General features: G+C 35.1%; 3 protein-coding genes across 4 annotated transcripts in view; 2 read left to right on the top strand and 1 right to left on the bottom strand.

Annotated features, from left to right (window-relative positions):
• defl (Integrator complex subunit 7) overlaps positions 1–3,529 on the top strand; it is a 28,931-nt gene extending 25,402 nt beyond the window's left edge. The window contains exon 18 of the mRNA XM_088260106.1: positions 2,403–3,529. The gene's annotated coding sequence lies outside the window, so the exon portion shown is untranslated. The remainder of the gene's footprint in view (positions 1–2,402) is intronic.
• Positions 3,530–8,714: 5,185 nt separating this feature from the next.
• Positions 8,715–12,545, bottom strand: Vang (Strabismus domain-containing protein Vang). 2 transcript variants are annotated; one of them, XM_088260108.1, is made up of 4 exons: positions 12,330–12,545; positions 12,053–12,208; positions 10,108–11,058; positions 8,715–9,748 (listed from the first exon to the last, which is right to left on the bottom strand). In XM_088260108.1, the coding sequence occupies exons 2-4, from the start codon at positions 12,142–12,144 to the stop codon at positions 9,160–9,162; spliced, it is 1,632 nt and encodes a 543-aa protein (XP_088116234.1). In that variant the 5' UTR covers positions 12,145–12,208; positions 12,330–12,545; the 3' UTR covers positions 8,715–9,159. The 2 variants fall into 2 exon arrangements, with proteins under 2 accessions (XP_088116234.1, XP_088116235.1); XM_088260109.1 differs by having other exon boundaries at positions 10,108–11,055; positions 12,330–12,485.
• Positions 12,546–13,178: 633 nt separating this feature from the next.
• LOC148309416 (uncharacterized) lies at positions 13,179–20,689 on the top strand. The gene is made up of 10 exons (XM_088260120.1): positions 13,179–13,320; positions 14,538–14,618; positions 15,787–15,963; positions 16,872–17,034; positions 17,467–17,650; positions 17,725–17,903; positions 18,735–18,911; positions 19,362–19,574; positions 20,142–20,233; positions 20,329–20,689. The coding sequence occupies exons 1-10, from the start codon at positions 13,280–13,282 to the stop codon at positions 20,438–20,440; spliced, it is 1,419 nt and encodes a 472-aa protein (XP_088116246.1). The 5' UTR covers positions 13,179–13,279; the 3' UTR covers positions 20,441–20,689.
• Positions 20,690–21,238: the final 549 nt, after the last annotated feature.

Below are 21,238 nucleotides of genomic sequence, written 5' to 3'. Positions count from 1 at the left end.
CACGTTTTGCTTACGATATCATGAGCTGAAGGTCCCAGTTTCAATTCCCAAGAATGGGTTGATTTGTGATTTTTCAATTAAATTCAGTACCCTATGCAACATTGGGTGTAGATAAGGGCCAGAAGAATAATATTTACAACATTTTGAGTGTGTCCAAATACTTGTAAAATAAGTGTTTCTGCTTAATAAAAAGCTTCTTTACATCTCACCAATAGATGTCTCTAGTGATTCAAGAACAAGGTTTCTAAATTGGTTCACAATAATGGGTAGAATTGGTGAATGTTACATGTGTGTAAAGTGATCACTTAAACCAGCCTATGACGGTCGTCAGCCCCGTAAATGCCCAGACTTCCATATTCTTCTTCATCTTTGATGATATGTCAAAAAATAACAGAAGAATAATAATTTGTATCTATCAATTATTTTATTATATCTGAATTCTGGCACATGTATCAGATGTTGACCACCCCTGTCATGGGACACTTCATGAGGTGAGGTAGTATATTTATTTGCAGATATCAAGAATTAATTATATTAACTGTAGGATATCAGGTATGTTGGAGTATCTTATCTCTAATTATATTGCCTGATAACATTTGACTCACTGCACTTACCATCTAATATGCTTAGTTAGCAATCTGAGATCGGATTTCTTACACCCAAGATGGTGACAAACACTTAAAAAATGTCACCTAAAATCGCATTTGTTTACGCCGCGTGTTTTGTTTTGTGTATTTTCTCAGTTAGCGGACAGGATGACAAAATCAACGTCTGTGATACAAATGCTCTCTATGCGTGTGGCTGCGATGAAGTCTCGGCACTTGGTAGCCATTATTTCATCGTCGGGGTGAGGTGTTCCTTCAGAAACATATCGGTTTTAAGCGATGACATGCTATTACCGGAATTCACCGACAGCCTGGACTTGTCAGTGAACGAATTAACCGAGATAAATTACAGTTCGGCGCTAGTCAGTCCGACAATGGCGTTTCTTTCCCTCAACCGAAACAAGATACGAAAAATCGAACCGGGATCGTTCCGAGACCTTCCAAACTTGAAAGAATTAGACTTGACCGAGAACGAGATCACTTTTCTGGAAGCGAACGTCTTTCACGGAGTATATAAGCTGGAAATTTTGCATGTACGGTCAAACAAAATGAAAAAACTCGCAGATCGTGCGTTTCAACATCTGCCCAAACTAGACCAGCTGTCTCTGGATCATAATGACTTGGGAGAATTTCTCGTCGGCGTACCGGACGTATTCTCTCTCGAAGGACTCTCGATCAATCCGAGCATAAGATATTTACATCTCAACTACTTGAACTTGTCTAATTTGCCCCCGGACTACTTCACATCCGCGTACAACATGAGAATGCTACGATTAGCCGGTAATCCTTTGACGCAGCTTCCAAAATTACCGTTTACCCTGGAAGCCCTCGACATATCGGACACTCGAATCGCTTCCCTGTCCGCGAAAGACTTTGTCAATAATCTCGCTCTGAAGGAGCTCTTTTTAAACGATTTAAAAAATTTAACAGAAATTGGAAACCATACGTTTCATCCCTTAAAATCTTTGATGAAGATCGAGTTACAATACTGTAAGAACTTGAAGTCCTTCAGCCCTTATGCGTTTGGCGTAAACACGGTGCACGAGGCGACAGAAGGGTATGATTTTCCGGTGCTGGATATAAGCTTCAAGGGCTCAGGATTGAGGAGCCTGGATGAAAAGCTACTGCCGGTGTTCTCTCGGCTAACCAATTTGGATCTCAGATTCAATCCTTGGAATTGCGACTGCAATTTGAAATGGCTGCTGCAGCTGAATATTAAAGAAAGTGACAAAGATTCTGTCAGGTGAATATTTCATCGTAACAACGTTTTGAGTGTATCCAATTCTCCGCTTAGGAATTATTTTTACATTTTGACATCTCAACATAGATGAAGAAGAATATGGATGTCTGGGTATTAATAGAGCTGCCTAGCTAGAATTAGTTAGACCTGCCATAGGCTGGTCCAACTAATCCTTTTATACACCTGTAATAGTCAGCACGCTCGGCTACCATACTGGAGGTCCTGGGTTCGATTCCCAGGGGGGGGGGGTTAAATAAATATAAGTGATTTTCTCACCCTTAATATTTATTGAATATCACCCTGGACTGGTACCTAAAGGGGAGGGCTGATCACCTTTCCTTCATGTGTTAACGGTCAAGATAACACTGCGTTCATATGATGCAGTGCCCTATGCACCATTGGGGTGCGGATAAGGGTTTGAAGAATGAGGAAGAACATTCACCATTCTACCCCTGTTTCTACCATTCTAAAAATATTTGCAACGTGTTCATTGTAGAAGCTGCAGTTGCTTGAAGCGCTGCTCGGGTGTTGTTTGTTTGATGGTTGTCTCCTTGCAGCTGCAGCCGCCCTCCGGCCATGCGCGGGCTGGCCCTGTGGGGGCTGAGCCCCTCGCTGCTGGAGTGCCGGCACTGGAGCGTGACGCTGGGCGGGCTGACGCGCCTGGCGCTGGTGGCGCTCTGCGTGCTGCTGGCCGGCCTGGCGCTGTGGCTGGTCGCGCTGTGGCCGGCGCCCCCCGACCCGCGCAGCCCCCGCACGCTTCCGGGACCCGACTCCCCCTACTCGAGGATCACCATACGCCCCAACACGGCTGAAGACTTGTGAATAGGACAACTCATTTAGACAATATAAAAAACATTTTTGTTCGTAGTAATCTACGGTTGAAAGTAATCCTTCGATTGCGTATGGGATGATTAACATATTTCGGATAGGTGTTTTTTACGCCTGCAAACCGCTGGCAACGGAATTCGTTAATTGTGTACAGTGGAACCTCGGTATACATCCTTAATCCGTTCCAGATCAAGAGACTTATACCAAATAGGACCTATACCAAGGAAAGTTTCAAACAAATTCAATTAATTATGCAGAAGGCAAAATACCCTTCCCGTCCTTAAGCATCAATCGACTCAACGGGTACATATACCTTTCCCGTCCTTAGGGCGCTTGTGCACTACACGAAATTGTATTGTCCGGCGTGTGTTAATACATCTATTCCGTCATACTTTCCTCATAGATCACTGTGAGGACTAATAAAAGACCACTAAAAACACAAGACAAGGGAGCCGGGTTTAATGTGCGGGATATGTTAATGTTATGTGAAATATTAATTTTTACAATTAAAATTTATTCATGTACATATTATACTTACTAACACATTGTTTGAGGGAAACTCAAAGCGTCTTTTACATACTTATAATATGTAAAAGATGCTTTTAAATACTGTAAGTCTTGATCTTGCTTATAAGCGTTGTATAAAGGTAAGCTTTGGTAGAGCGCAAGACACTAAAAAACATTGTACAGATTGAAATTGGGTTTGCGGTTACTTGTGATTAGTATATGACTTTAATTAGCACACTAATTAGGGCCAGTGTTAATTTTAAAAAATCCGCTCGCAAACAATGTGTTAAGATATTATTATAAACAAGTTTTGATAAGTATTTTTGAAATAAACAGACTGAAATATAAAGTGTTTATTTATTTTCACATTATAAAGGTGTATCACGGAAATTCCAGTAATTAGGGGACATTTTATAAATAAAAGATATGTAATCATTCTTGTATATTTTATTTGTAAATACGCAATATAAAAAGCTACACTTATCCACATTTATTTAGAATATTAGCTTTGGAATATGTTTTTCATAACCTATACAATGATATAATATGTTTGTATATAGCTGCGTCAATCCACCGCGCATTTTAAAATACTATTTATACATAGTGTCATAGGGCGGGTAAATAAAAGTCACATATGACAAAAGGAACCGCCTAAATGTGTCGATAAACATAATTTAGGTTAATTATAAGAGACATTTTTTCTTAGGAATATTAACCATTTTAGTGCCATACATTTTTGACAGCACTAAAATTTGAACTATCTAGAAACGTGATTGATCACTTTTTGTTACTAAAACGGTTAATGGCAAAAAATTCAATTAAGAATGGTTGGCTCTTTACAAACTCAAAATATATCCTAAACAGTATTTGAATTCAGTTGTACCATTTCTTCCCATATTAAAAGTACAAGCCTCGCTTCAGTGAATTAAGTGTCAGAAATGAAGACTCTAAGGGCGATTGTCCACTACCCGGAATTTGACCGTCCGGCAGTCCAGTTTTGAAAAATGAAAATGAATACGACAGTTTAGCGTGATGGAATTTACGCTCAACGTGTTGACGCACCGATCAAGAGCTCCGATCCGAAGAAAGATGGACAAAATCACAAGCCAATCGTCATTTTAAAACGCTAACTGACGTGCCGGACGGTAAAACACGGAATTCCGGGTAGTGGACAAGCGCCCTAAGAAGCATATCTGGCAAGAGTCTACGAGATAGAATAAGAAACACCAGGGTAAGAGAAATATGTCGTCAATTCTCAAATCTGAATGTAAACATGCATGTATATTCAACATGCTCCCATTTAGATTACTATAAAATTATATTCAAATATTACTGATGACTTAAAAAATTTATATCTAAAAATAGTATAATGCTCGCAGTACGGCATTGTATTTATAATATAGAAAGCACTGATAATTTTGAATTCTTTTATTGATATTGTTGATTAACAACGCCTACCTATATCGATTTATGGTTGCGTTTTACATTTTGTGCAAGTTTTATCGGATGAAAAATATCCAAAAAAGGCAGTCTTATAAGGTATTAGTTTATCAACCTAAAAATCATCACACCTCAGATGATAAAATGGTCCATGATCAGATTCAATACATTACAAACTTGACAACACCAGAAAACGATAAACGCAATTATCGAAATCTAAGACTTGTATGAATACAAAGAGATTCTTTTAAAATTATTTCATATGTAGAGTATGTTAAATTCCATGTTATCCCGAATAAAAATACCTCATTGGCAAGATAATTTTTTTCTTGTATTAATTTTAAGAATTTTAAACAGACTTCAATGATATAATATAACTGTATTAAACATTGCTCGAAATATTGTTCTAGAACGGACTGAATTGTGCTACGCTATGGCAAATTTCCACGGCCTTTGTTGTTCCTCAATGCCGCGTTATTATAATACTTGTTTGAAAACAAACATAATCATAATGTTCAGTGCATTAAAAATGTTATTTCTACTGTGAAAACACCCTATTGAGGCAAATGACACGATGATTTGAAGATAAAAAAATTAAAAAGCAAAGATAAATATGTTAAAAATGACATAAGAGAACCAACAACCTACAAAAGGATTAAAATTACCTCCACAACAGATTCACATTCGTATTGTGTAGCAACTAAAAAAGAAAAATAATCTGCGTTGCCACCATTTTCTCATAAACTAGTAAAATATAAGATATCCTTGTCTAACCATTGGTTTTATTATTTATTATAAATATAAACTTTAAGTACAAAATTTTATTAAATAATTACTCTACATACATGTACATCTGTGCTTGAAATTTTCTTAACAATTTAATACCTACGTAAAATAAATAAAATCATATTCTCAAATTTATTCTAACTAATACATAATTATAGCTAGAGATGGAAATTGTGAATCACTTTTCATTGACAGACACACAGCATTTTGTTAGTTTAGAAGTATTTTATGAGGTTAATTGTGAATCCTGGTGTATTTGAAATATATTTTTTTTACACACAAATATTTTAACTGGGATAAGCCGATTTTACGAGTAACTTCCTCATATGTAAATATAGGAAACAATTGTTTTGAGCTATATTGCACTTGGAGATCGAACATCTACATAAGTATGTGAAAATAATATATTTAAAAAACTTATCAACCAAATACTTGCATAAAACAAAAGAGGATTGCATCAAAATATTAAAACTTTTTTTTAAATTGTATTGACATTTTACATTAAAACTCGCCTCCTGCATAAGATGTGTTAAAATTGATTTTAAAAATGTTAAAAATCTTCTGCAAAATCGCATTTTGTGGCTCACGATTTTATACATATGATCGGTCAATATTTAGCCACAATTTTTCATTTTAACATTTATGCAAACAGCTAATGCCAGACAGTCAAAATTCCATCTCTAAAAAAATATAAAATTTCTGTTAATCACTACATACTAAAAATTAAGTCTTAAATTTAAATTATTTTAGTACGGTCACTGGGTAAAGTTAACAAAATCCTTTTTAATTTAAAAAAAATAGTTTTGGTATACAAAGATACCCAAATATAATTATGTTACAATTTACAAATGTAAAATTAAATACGCGTTCAATTAATTAATATAATTTCATATTTAGTTTAATTTTAAGTACATTTTAAATAAACATGTACGGAATTAAGTACACACCTTTTTTATTTAGGAAAAATGAACATTCTCAGTAATAATTGGCAAGTTCCCTTCAGAAAAGTATTGGACGAACCGGGAAATTTGAATCCAATGAGCAAATAACATGAAAATTCATATTAATTTTTTTTAAATGAAGTTTTATACATTTTTACCAGAAAAATTAACAGGCAGATATGATAATTATAATACGTAAGTTATAATACAAAGAAATCACATCTCTTTTGTATTATTTGCGGTAAATAGTGCACGGGGCATTGGATTGATGCTTTAATCAGTCTTGCGGTTCTTCGGCACTTATGATCTTTCTCATAGCAAGCGCAATATAATTTAGAATACTAATGTATTGTTTTTAATATGTATCCATATAAAAGTATTCACAAATACACCTTAATTTCTAAAACACACCCACATTGATATGCAAACATAGTAATATAATATAAGCCTATACACATAGCAGTCACACATGTATATTTAGTTAGTTTTAGGCAATCAACATTTATTAATTTAAAATAAATATTTTTTTGTCGTTGTTAGTAAATAATTGAAATGGAAACCCCAAAAATTGGTGCTTTGAACATAAGTTCGCTTTGTTCACACAAAATGTAAAGATCCTTATTTAATATATTTATAAATATAAAATTAGTTTATTTACAAAATGTATAAATCGTAATATCAAAATTGCAATACCATTGTGCGACATTTAAAAAACTTACAAAATGGCATTTTTAAAAATTGTAAAAATGTAAAATAGGCATTAAAATGTTGCCTGGATTAACCAATTTACTTTGTGACAGGTTTATGTAAAAAATATAAACCAGAGTTTAATTATAAAACTAAAAGAGTTTAATTAAAAAATAATTATAAAAGTTGGCAGCGTGGATATATTGAATTCCTTAATCCACAAAAAGGATAAATCCATCAGCGCATATAAAATATAATAGCTTTGGAGCTAAATGCAAAGAAATTATTTTGTCATCATTTGATGTCCAATACTGTCATAATCATAAATTAATAATGTCATTATGCAAAATAAAATTTGTACTAAATCACTGATCACTGAACTCCCTTTTTCCACGATTTCAAAATAAAATGGTGCAAAAAAAGGGAGAGAAAAGAACATTCATTTAATAATTTATTTTAACATCATCGTTACCTGAAATGCAGATCTGATCACCTTGCCTTTGTGCAATTAATTATCAAGGAAACACTGCATCGATACGATACAGCGCTCTATGCACCATTGAGTGCTGATTAGAATTAAAAGAAACGAGCTAAAATTACACCTTTTTACACATCGCTTACTCCTTTCAAGAACGTCATAAATCAAAAAACTTGATTTTTCAGGAGAGCGTTTTTAAAGTTTAAAAATATAATACAATGTATTAAAAATAAATATCAAGCCACTTATTGAACTTTTTACTGTGCAACAGATATTTTTAGGTAAAACCTGAAGGTTTTTTCTTCATTTGAAAAATATTTAGTATGTTTAAAAAAATAATTAAACAATACCTTTTCTTCAAAATGCAAAAACAACACTTTCTGCCCTGTAGCGGGTAAATATTAAGTTAAAAATATGCCTCTTTTGCTGGGATATAGTACATTTTCTGGGCATTCCGAAAACATGCACAACTGAAAAATGACGATTTTTGATTTATGACGTTCTTGAAAGGAGTGAGCGACATGTTGGACCCCAAATGACGCAATGTTGAATTTTTTTAAATTAATGATATATACGAAATAAAGAATTCTTAACGGGAATTGGGCTTTGATAATAATAATAATAATAAAATATTCTTAAACAGCTACACATTATTAGTTTGTACATAATTTGAACATAAAATAATTCATTTGTACAATTTTTACATAACTCGAAATAATAAAACGAAGAGGGGGAAAAAATTTGGAAATTAAATTGAGGAAGTCTTTTTTTATACCGCAGTCGTTTAAAAAGAAAAGGATATTAAAATAAATTGACATAATTATGCATCATCATTTGTGACAATAAAATAATGGAATGATAAGTGAAATGTGATGAAATACGGAATAAATAATAAAATTACCGTGCAAAATCTTTTGAGTATTTTTGAATGAGTCTCTCTTGGCCTGTGAAATATTGTTAATAATCTCAGATTGATCAGACATTTTGTATTACTACTCGACACAAAAAAATAATAGACAAAAAATCACGAGACATTTAAGAAAAAAATAATACCGTAATTAAGAGATTCTTCGTTAATTATTTATACTAAATCTATGATATGAGATTACAAATCCTTCACTGCTTCCTTAATATCTAGCGTAAAAAATGCACATAAATATAATATGTGGAATAACTCCTTTATGTTTTTTTATAAAACTTCGTTTATTGTTTTGTTTATTTTTAAGTACGTTGTTAATTGTTCTGTAATTTTACTCGCTGATGTTTGATTAGAAAGATCAGTATAGAAAAAACATGGCAAGCGTAGCGGTGTTCAAAGAGCGAGGTAAGGAAAGGGATATGTTTAAGTTTGTCATGTATATGTTAATTATTTAATAAATTGAATCGAGTTTAATTGAATATGATTATACAACAAAATAAACTGCTGAATATTACTCTCAAATTGATTTTCCACCCTACAGTTTATGCATCCTTACACTCGCAATGTTTTCTCTTGAGTAATTAAGAATTTGAAAAGTATAAAAGTGTATTAAAAGCAAATTCCGTACCCGCTCACTTTTTTAATTCAGAATTCCACAATTTAGTCTAGCCACTAAGTTGCGGAACCTTTGGTCAAACAAGGCGATGCGGGAGTACGGGGGGCGAAGGTCAGACGGACGTCTCCGAGTTGAGTCTCAGGACGAACCTCTCCGTGGCGGGGTCCGGTATCTCCTCGGATATGGTCAGCGGAGGCAGGCACCGGACGCTGCAGAGCAAGCAGACGTCGCCCTGCCGGAGCTGGAATATGTGGCCGTCCCTGAGGGGAGAAGTGGGCGGGGCGGATGTTTCGAGCGCCCACGATTGGGGCCCGCGGTTGTGCGGCAAGGCGACCGTGCCTCCGAGGAATGGCTCGAGGAACGCACGCGGCGACAGGTCCCTCGCCAGACAGCACGCCAGGTGGCCGAGTATCGAGTCCACGGAGTGCCTCGGCTGCTGGCGCGTCACTCTCAAGTACTTCTGCAGCGCCCGCGCCAGGGACGGGAACACGGCCTGCGCGGCCTCGTGCGCCTCCATGGGCCGCGCGGCCCCGCTCCCGTTCCCGCAGTTGCGGACTCGCTTGACGTGCGCGAAGGCCTCCTCGGCGGCCGAGAGCAGGCGCGCCCGGCGCTTCCTCACTCGCCTCTCGTACTCGTGCTCTTCGTAAAAGCGCTCGTTGTGGGCGGAATCGCGGCGGCGCGCAGAAGCGGTCAGCACAGATCTGAAATATTAAACAATTGAAATTGTACTTTCAACCAAATTTGGCTAAAGGTCTTAAAGACTTTTAGTTATTACCTATTTGTTTAAAAAATATAAAGCGTAAGCTGACAAAAATTCTCATTTTTTTTAAACAAAGCCTGCTGTATAGATAATGCTCAAATTTATTTTTATTGCAAACCAGGGAGAAATAAAACATATTGATTTTATTCATAAATGAATTGAAGAATGGATGGCTGAAAACAGCACCCGTCTAAATTAGAACAACTTTGGGTAGTTGCAGCCGGCTCAATACGAGGGAATACAGAATATGTTTATTAAATAACTAAATACATACTTTTAAAATAGTAACGAGACACAAACCTGGATTGACCGGATTGCACCGAAGTGCCGTTGGCTCCGTCCACATCGTAAAACTTGAAACTGGACTGCGCTTTCCTCTGCGATTTGGACAGCGGAATCTTCTCCAGGTACGGATTGTACACGGGAAACTCCGCGTAGTACCTCACGAGCAGGGCGGCTGCGGCCGACTGGATGCTGAGCCGACCGAGCGAGAAGGACTTGCTGGCGCCGTCGGGGGAGCGGATCACCTTGACGCAGTAGGCCTGCTGCAGCGGGCGGACCTCCCCGACCAGAGCTGTAGCCACGAGGACGCAGAGCAGCGTGTCGGCGAGCGCGCCGGCGGCGCTGACGTGCTGCCGATACTCCCCGCCGAAGTCTTCCCCTTCGGCAGCGGCGAGATAGAACAGCCAGTGGGTGAATGTGCATAGGGCGAGTAGCAGCAGCAAGGCTACACGGGCCAGGGGCGCCCGCGGGAGTCTCGCGGATGGAGAGCGGAACACGAGCGCCCAGCCGCCTGCCCCGAGAGCGGCGAGTCTACAAGCCAGGCCCGCCAGAGCCCCGCGACACTCGGCTCCGCATTCTCCTAACGCAGCGCGCTCTTGAACCGTAAGAATCGAGACATCCGAAGACCCGAGGATTCCAAGTTTGGGGAGTAAGACCATCACTATTGGGCTGACGAACGCTATGCAGCAGAGAACCAGCGTGACAGCCGTGGCCAGATGCCTCCGACACATGTAGGTCAACCCCTCGCCCTCGTCGGGCGGCCAGATGCTGACGTCCTCCAGGGACTGGGAGTTGTCGGAGGTGTTGCCGGTGATGGCGGTGGTGTTCTCGCCCCAGTTCTCGTCCTGCGGCAGGATCTGCACCTCGATGACCTCCTGCCCGTCGCGCCCGCTCTCCGGGTTGATGTTGACGCTGGTCTGGAAGGGAGCCATCGCGTCGTCGAATTCCTTGTTGCGCGATTTACAGCTTCTGAAACGAGGTTTTATAAAGACGTTTGCGCTAATGAGGATTTTCACAAAACTAATTGTGAAGAAATTTTGATTTTGATTTCTTATATTACAGATTTTTGATCTTAAAGTGAATATTTCTATTATATCGTAGTCGTACAGGAGAAAGCGACCAAGTGCACTTGTTTACAAAAATGTGATCATTGACTATTTGATATCTTACTAGCTTAATATTGCCCTGAAAAAATACCAAAGCGATTTTAAACATCGAAGTATAATATATTGACTTGTTAAAAATGACAAACTGCATTGATGTTTATTTTCTTGCCAAACAAAAGTGACTGGAAATGGCCCTCCTGAACTATTTATATTTCGTTAGTTGGTCACTTTCTCCTGTACGACTACGATATACATTTTAGACTTTTTGAGTATGTCCAAATACTCATTCACAAATCTGGATATACTCGACTTATTACAGGAGTTATTTTCACAGGAGAATTTTAACAGGAGTTATTTTTATATTTTTGACATCTCAACATGGAATAAGATGATGTACCGGGTCACAAGATTGATCAATATATATATAAGAGTTCCAAAAAATTGTAGTGTGGATGTCAATCATGAGTAGATTTAGTGAATGTTACATGTGCGTAAAGTATTTACTTAACCAGCCTTAATGACAGGTCATGAAGCCTGTAAATGCAGACTTCCATATTTTTCTTCATCTATGTTGAGATTTAAAAAATGTAATTTCTTTTATAAACCATGTATATTATTTATAAATAATTAGTTTTAAATTTATGCCAATAAGTTTAATAAAATACGTAACGCTATGTTAAATATAAGAATTATATGGAAATAATACGGATATGGAGTCATAAAACAATCCATACTTTGACAGTAGAGGGGAGGGTTAATGACTCGGCCGTTAGACGTGTTTACAATATATTAATATTTTTTTACAATTCAGGAATTGAAGGAAAGAAGCTGGAATAGTTAATTTAATAAGTAAACACCTGCTACTTCTGTGGGAATGTTGTCTGTCTCTATGTCCGCGAGATCGCCTCGAGCGAGCGCTTAGCTCTGATCTCACAGATTCAGTTTCCATATTCCAAATCACTGGCCCTGGGAACTCGTTCCATTAGGCCGCCCTGTCTATCTCCCGACACTTCCTTTAATTGAAAAAAAACACACCACAAACATAAATCATCCCTTATCAATACAAAAAAAAACTTATTTAAACATCGCGGATCACATGGAAACACGTAAAAAATATACCGGTTTGACACATACCAGAAACTGATCACCTTAAACACATTTTTGACAGGTTTAACTGTTAAATTAAACTCGGAACACTACACAACACGAAAGTTGATAGCGTTTTTAGGTAATATTTAGGATGCGAGACAATGCGAGCGTCTCCCAAAATAATTTAAGCAATTAAATTGCACACGAAATCAAAGCGCATTCCGCATTTACCGTTTTGTTACTAACTTCATATGAAAATATACCTATTTTGTTGGCGGCACTGATCCATTTTTAATTTATAATGTTGGGCACTTTATTTAAGTAGGTACTCTTATAATAATCGATATTATGTTGTACCTTAGTGTTGTAATTGCCATTGTACTTCACAAAATATTAAATCATATTGTAGACTCTCGATTATCCGTGGTATTTTAAGTCCGAATAAAAGTTCTAAAACGATCTACGCAAAAATTACGAAAATTACAAAACATTTTGAATTAATGGATTTTTTTATGTAATATTTTGTAAAAAAATGATATAAATTTACATAAAAAAATAATAATAGCACTGAATCCATGCAGTATTTTTATTTTCACTTCTATGTATTAGGGTAACATATTAAATAAATATCATGAAAATGAAACAAAAATATTGGTTGGTTGGCAAAATATTTCTCCTTAGCCTTCTAACGTACTAAATACAATATTTTTATGTTGACCTGATTGACCATATGCATGGTAGATGAACCACACCACACCACAGACGACACAACAGAGCTCCGTATTACAAAAATGGAGTTCTATCCTCTCTGCCTACCCATCGGATGGCATGGTGAAAGTTACTTAATAGTTCAATACGCGGGTAATTAAAGAAAAGTATAACATAACAACCGTTGCTATGATTACATCAATGTGAAAACTTTCAAACGACACTTCTTGTGTTGTAAAATTATTATATACTATTACAAATTTTCAATAAAAATATCCAGATAAAATATGGGAAGTAATGATATTGCAAGGGATATTTCACAAAAAAGGTTTCTTTTTTTATCTCTCTTATGCTTTTATAGAAATAGTAACTTATGGAATTACTAATGAATCATGAGTACTTATGAATCAATGTAGACATTATATTGTAATTTAAATAATAAATCTAATTGACTATAAAATAGAAACAAATATCTTGCCATTATGTTTTATTGGTACAAACTTCTTTGGTTCTTCACCATCCGTGCTTCTTCAATAAATTCAAAATGATTATTCAGATTCCTGACCATTTCTGCAAATTAGTAAATATCTGATCTCACCAAATTTTTCTGACCCTTCCTCGAAATCTAAACCAAACATCATTTTAACGATTCATCAGTTTTTCTGTTTAAACAACCTTTATTCAAATATAGCCATAAAATAAAATTCTGGTCACAATTTATCAAATAAAAATTTGTATATTTTGAAGAAATTGTTATCTTGAAACATAATCATAAACATTACATTATTTTTGTGTTTCTGTGTCTGAACATTTCATAAATTGTGTTACTTGATTGTATTGCACATTCAGCTAAGATAATTTTTACTTATTCAATCTTCTCAAATTATTTTCAAAATTTTATAGTTTACACTATTTACATATCGCTCACTCCTTTCAAGAACGTCATAAATCAAAAAACTTGATTTTTCAGGAGAATGTAAGTTTAAAAATATAATACAATATATTAAAAATAAATATCAAGCCACTTATTGAACTTTTTACTGTGCAACAGATCTTTTAAGGTGAAACCTGAAGGTTTTTTCTCCATTTGAAAAATATTTAGTATATTTAAAACAATAATTAAACAATACCTTTTCTTCAAAATGCAAAAACAACACTTTCTGCCCTGTAGCGGGTAAATGTTAAGTTAAAAATATGCCGCTTTTGCTGGGATATAGTACATTTTCTGGGCCTTCCTAAAACACTCACAAATGAAAATTGTCGATTTTTGACTGATGACGTTCTTGAAAGGAGTGACCGAAATATAATTATAATGATTGGAAAACTAGAAAAACGCCAAGGACCTGGCAGAAAGCAAACCTTGTGGCTTCGCAACATTTGCGACTGGACCGGGATGAGAGTAGTGGAGGAGTTGTTCCGGAAGATGCAGGACCAAGTCTTTGCCATAGTGATCGCCAACGTCGAGGGATCTAACAAGGCACACGAAGAAGAAGAAGACATACATATTAACATCATTAAATTCTCCTCATTAAATTTTCTTTTTAGATTCCTTGTAAAAAATATTGCTGCAAGGGTAACCCAGGGATTAGAAGCATATGAAGATTCCTTGAGATTAAGGCGGAAAAAGTAATTAAATGTTTTTTTTTATCTATAGCCATTAGTCCATAAGGAGCAACACATATTGAATGGGCGATTTTCAGCAATTTTTTTTTTTAATACTAGACAATCATACTATTCTTATTTTTTGACATCTCATCAAAGATGGAGAAGAATATGGAAGCTGGTTTAAGTGATTACTTAACACACGTGTAACATTTCCCAATTCTACCCATTATTGACAACCACAAATCTTGTTGAAATACTATTCTTGTTGAAATATATAGAAAAATAAATAATAATAAAAAAGATATGAAGAGATATAAGAAATAATGAAGTATTAAACTGTCTATATTTGATTGCATGAAAAACTAACTATCCCTCGTCATATGTTGTTTTGACAAAGTTGTCAAAATTTATCAACTTGTGACCCCTGTCACCGTGAAGTTACTGTGGAGTTTATGAACTCTGTTGACGGATTTCATACTGCAAGCGGGGAACTGACTGCTATGGGAACTTGTACACAATGGTTGTGAGCATTGCGATCAATTTTCCAAAACTATGCGTATGATGCAATATGTTGCCAACTTATCACATTACTTTATTTCGATAAGCGAGTTTCACAAATGGAAATAATGATTGAAATATGTAATTCGTATTTGTGATTTTATTATATAAAGAGAATCTTAAAAATCTTTTTATATATAAAGTATGTTAAATCCGATATTCCTCCTGAGTGAAAATAGCCCATTCGCTATTGTGTATATCTTTCTTCTTCTAAATCTTATCCGCACCCAAAAGTACATAGGGAACTGCATTGTGCTGACATAGTTTATCTTTATTGTCAAATACAATGCAAGGTAATCAATTCTGTGCTTCAACTATCAGTCCAGGGTGATATAATAAAAATAATGTGAAAAATCACTTTATTTTAATCCTTCTGGGAATCGAACCTTGTCCAAACTTGGTCTGCCTCCATAATGTAGTGGTTAACTCGTTTTCTTACCATGCTGGAGGTCTCAGGTTTATGTATTTTTAGGTATGTCTTGATTTTAAAATTATTAATATTACTATTATTAAAATTAAATAATATGTGTTTTCAAATAATGATAGGTTATCATTATCATTATAATTTGCTTATTTAATTTGATGTTTAATATGTTGTTTGACTTTATACATATATCAATTTTATTTTCAGATTAAAATTGTTGTTTGATGAAGAGGATAATGAATTATTTAGAGAGTTGAAGCAACACGAAAAACTAAAAATTGATCTAATCATCCAAATGCAGAAAGATGCTGTGGACGCCATTGAACAGCAGAAAGCTAAAGAAAAAGAGGAATTGATGGCCAAGAAAAAATTGCAGCTAGAACTGTGAGTATTTAAAAAATATAGGAATAAACTGACCTAGAATTATAGTGAAAAGATAACTTGATATATACATGTGTAGATAACTTGAACTTTACTCTTAGGCTTTAGCATTTTTAAACTGTTTTTCAATCAGTACATTTAGGAAGTCATGTAACTTGAGAGGATGGTAGCCTAACTAACTAACTAACCATCACACCGCTGCAGGGGTAGGCAGAGAGAATCGAACGCCACACCACTCTGTCTTTGCAAAAATTCTTCGCTTCTTCTACATTCATGCATCTCCTCATACATACTCGACGATTATTACGACTTCTGACCCGGCCGCTTTTAAGTATTTGACATACCTGATTGTGCCAAGTTTTCCTCGGTCTTCCTCTGCTTTTTTTTTCAAATATGTACATTCGCTTCATAAATTTGTTTAACAGTTCTTTCTTCACTCATACGTTCCACATGTCCAAACCATCTTAACACACCTTTCTTAATTTTATCGATAATTTTTATCTCAGCCTTGCATTCTTTCCTTATTTAATGATTTAATGGTTTTAATTTGATGGAAGCCTTTTACTGTAAAATCTGTCACTTATATTACCTTTACAACAAATATATCCCATATATGTATAAGAATCTGGAAGGCAGAACTAATCACCATGACGGAATAATCGGCGGGAATGTATGAGGAGATGAATATGGAACAAGCGAAGAATTTTTGCAAAGACATAGTGGTGTGGTATTTTATATACCCCTGTGAAGAAATGGCATGATGGTTAGTTAGTTAATTGATAGACTCTCTTATCTGTGTTGAGATAGTATTAAAAATCTTGATGGCAATTATTAGTTGGTGATGAACCATTTACTTATATCTGTGCGCATTGTAAGTTCAAGTTTATTAGAAATATTCTCTATTGTTTCAGAGCCAAGTGTAAAGACATTCAGCCTCTGCTGAGAAAACGCAGAGAGATGGAGACGCAGTACGTCCAACAGCAGCAAATGAAAGAAATACAAAATAAACGAAATCACGAGAGAGAAATTGATAATATGTGGTTTTATATAATGCAGAATGATTCCGAGGCAAAGGTATAATTCAAATACCAACTTGTTCTTTTTTTTTTAATCATTCACAATATACAATATAAATTAACGACAATGTGTCCTAACTGAATTTTTACAATTCTAGTTTAATAAATTATTTATTAGTTTCATTTATGTCTTGCGCCATGCAACTATGGATGATGAGATTGATGACATGATATATAACCTTTCTACCTACTTCCGTTATCCATTTATTGATATCACTTTTATAATAAGTCATAGGAAAAATAGAATAACAGCAAAAGCTAGGATATTCAGGGTTGCATACTCAAACATGTACTAGCTTCTAAGCTGTACATTGCTAATATGTACAGCTCCAAGTCCAAAAAATTGAGAATTAAAAGTGAAAATTTAAGATAAAATTATCTAAAATTGAGAAAACATTAATAATATTTTTTTCTAATTTTTTTTACCAAGCGAATGAAAGAAGAAAAAGAAAAAGCTGAGAGGGTTCAGAAAGAAATGGAGAGAAAGAAGTGCCTCGATGCCCAGGTACAAATAGCCAAAGAGACACAAAGACTGAAGGAGATAAAAGATAAAGAAGAAACAGATAGGATGATAGATGGAGTGAAGAAAAAAACTGAGCAAATAATCTCAACAGGTAATGTTTAGTGAGTGATTCAATTACAATGTATTATTGTAATGAAATACTGACTGGTATAACTGTGCCAACAGCCTCGCAGAAGTGCAACGAAGCCAAAATGTCACTGAAAGAATGCTTAAAACAACAGATCTGCACAAAAGAGGATACTATAAAGAAACAAAAAGAAGAAGAACAAGCCATGGAAAATTCTTTGGCTAAACTTTGTTTACAGAAGCAAGAAGAAGAAATGAGAAAAAAACTTGCAGAGAAGGTTTGTATATTTTCGCCCATTTGCGCCCACATAATGTATAAAGTACCACATTCAATGGACAGTGTTAAATCGATTGTGAATATATGAAAAATCACTCACATTTACTTTGATTTCCCTCCATTTCTCTTTTGATATAGCAATGTTCTTAATCCTGATTTCCTTAACCTGTTCGGGAGTGTGGCCGTACATGGTCGTCCAAACTAAACTTTCCTCAAAGGTGTATGGGCGTACATGAACGGCGTCACTTATAAATAAAGCCTGGTGACATTTATTTCTAAAATGGCATTTGAACTATCATATGTAGTTGTATTTAAACGTCAAAACCACACGGATTATTTTTCTGTTCTACCCATGACATTTTGCTTCAAACAAAGTTTGTGTGACCGTAATGACGCTGTTAAAGAAAGCCCATGAAATAAAGTGCTGAAAATTTTGATATAAATCACGTTTACTGGTGTTAATATTTTTTTCTTCAAGAAAATATGTGACCATGACAGAAAATTATAAAAAGAAAAGAATACTGTATATATAAAAAACTCACTCCCCAGATACAGTTTTGTCCGCAGAATCTCACTCTCGGGCAGGTTAAGGTATGTCATCTGTATATCTTCAAATATATTCTACTCATTTCTCCTAAGTAAACCTAAGTATCTAGTGTAGTGGTTATCATGCTTGGCTTCCGTGCTGAAAATTCCTAGTTTGATTTCCTGGGGCAAAATCTGATCCTTATAATTAAGATCAAGGTAACACTGCACTGATATGACGCAGTGTCCTATACACTATTGGGTATGGTTGAGGGTTAAAAAAAGAAATTATGTTTTTTTTTAACAGGAGCATCAGAAGCGTCAGTTGCAACTTTACGGAATGCACGCAACAGCTATAAAAGCGGAAAGACAAGCGAGGGAAAAGGCAGACGACTTGATGGTTGCGGAAGTAGCTCAAAAACAGATTGAAGAATGTGAAAAGCAAAGAATTCTCATAGCTAGAAAAAGCAAAGCCCTCTTAAACGTAAGTACATTCATTTGTAAAACATATTATTATAAAAAATAACATTGTTTTGTGGATGTCGAAATCTTTGTAAGCACACAAATGCTGGATTTATCTCTCGAGGGATTGTTATCCAGATATATTATAGATGTGATATAAAATCCATTTATACGATGCTTTTAATATATAAAATACAACATTTCTTGTATTGCACATGTTATGTTCAGCTATTTAAAACTAATTAAAGTGGTTTTATTAGTAATAATTTTAAACAATTTTGTGATTTTAATTCTCTTATCCGAAAACAACATATCTATAACCACGGCTTATAAAAAATGGAAAATACTGCTCCACACTATCAAGATGGTATTTTTTTGCCAGCATAATATACATCCTCAATTTATTGATTTGGTCATAATGCATAATTAAATGATAAATTGTCACTTTGAAAAAATGTATAATATGTTGCAGGATGCGTTGAAAGGAAGGGATGCACAAATGGAAGCTAAGAAAAAAGAAGCCGAAGCCGCAGCGAAGAAAGCAGCGGAAGAGATGGAAAATAGAAAGGAAAAGGAGAGACTGCTTGCTGAACAATGGAAAATGGATAAAGAAAAAGATGCCAAAGCGAAGGCTGCTTATAAGCAGTTTTTAGAAGAGCAAATGGAACTGCAAAAAATTGTTAAGGTATCTATTTATGAATTAGTCTATTTTTAAAGTCTTAGTTATTAACTGATCCCCACACCGATTCAATATAATCATGCGCATATGCAGACAAATTTTATGCTAAGGAATGTTGTATTATAAATCTTTCATTTTAAAGTATTGAATAATTTCTAAAGTTGGCCACTTTTGTTTTTCATATCACCTCACGTTTTTTTTTATCTAAATGGGAAAACGTTTATATGGGGTCCTCATATAAAAAAATTGTTGCAAGATTTTCCTCTCGAGGTTGTGGCAATTACTCTTCAATAATAAGCTGTTAGACAAATATGAATATATGATTCCATTCATTGTCTCTTAGGGTTCATGCTTCTCAATTAACTAATGTCATCGGGCCATGGTATGAGCCTCTCATTTAGAGAGGTTCTGTTTTTAAATTATGACGGAAAACTCAAATTAGTAAATATGAAAATACACCCATCAAATGAATACAAAAATGATTTTGGTCTGCGGTATTTAAAAAAAATGTATTCTTATCTTTTTATTGTTTGAAAATTCAAATCTTGTGTAAAAATGTGTTTTTTTTTACAGGAACAAGAGAAAACTAAACTCATTTCAGACTTTAAAAACAATTTGATAAAGGAAAAAGAATTCAATGATAAAATGCTACAACTTATGAAACAGTAAGAAAATTTAATATTTATTTTCAGTGGATGTTTATTTTTATTTTTATAAAATATGACTGTAGGTATTTAATTATTGTTTTATTATTTTTCAGTGAATTCAGTACGGAAGGTGTTCATCCATTTATGAGAGCGTTGAATGCAAAATCACATGTTGAAAAGCAATTTTGTCCCCGTGTGCCTGAAACAGCTTATTTAAAATATTGATTTTTGAAGCTAATAAGAAATTAAATAATACTCCAAAATCGCTTGAAATACTACACCATCAATTTTAAAGCCACTTATTATTGTATTGTTTGTAATGGCTGGTATTATAAAATATGGATATTAGTGTGCATTTTTATTTTTAATTTAAATTATCGACTCGTTTACTGTATTGTGCTGTGATTTTATACAATGTGTGATGTGTTCACATATATATTTTGACACCATTCTTTTAATAAATAATTTTTCTGACCAGGGTGTTAAATACTTTTTATTCTATGGTAACCTTAATCTGCAGTGTTCAAGTTACACAATGTAGGACGAATATGTACAACGGAGTCCTGGTTCCGACCCTAATGTATGGAAGTGAAACATGGAGTTGGCAAAAGAAGGTGAGGAGAGTGAGGAAAGAACGGTAAAACAAATTTATGAGGCGAATTAATTGGAAAAAAGAGCAGAGGAAGACCGAGAAAAACTTGGCACCATCAAGTATGCCAAATTCTTGAAAGTGGTCAGGTTAGGAGTCGAAGTCAATCGACGGGTATGTATGAGGAGATGCATGAACGTGGAAGAGGCGAAGAATGTTTGTAAGGACAGAGTGGTGTGGCGCTCTATTCTCTCTGCCTACCCCTGCGGGAAAGCGGCGTGATGGTTGGTTAGTTAGGACGAATATGAGTATCCAACCCCGAATACCCTAACTGATGGAGTGCCCTATGGACCATTTGGTTGTGAATAGGGATCAAAGCAAGTCCATTTTTGTTATTCATACGTAAAAATGTACATAGTTCTGTGCTATGAAAG

This window comes from Brachycentrus maculatus, unplaced genomic scaffold, assembly GCF_059751285.1.
Source record: "Brachycentrus maculatus isolate JH-2025_06_01 unplaced genomic scaffold, ASM5975128v1 h1tg000124l, whole genome shotgun sequence".
In the NCBI taxonomy this organism is placed as follows: domain Eukaryota; kingdom Metazoa; phylum Arthropoda; class Insecta; order Trichoptera; family Brachycentridae; genus Brachycentrus; species Brachycentrus maculatus.
Note: the sequence above shows the minus strand (reverse complement) of the source record. Positions and strands in the feature narration are given on the sequence as shown.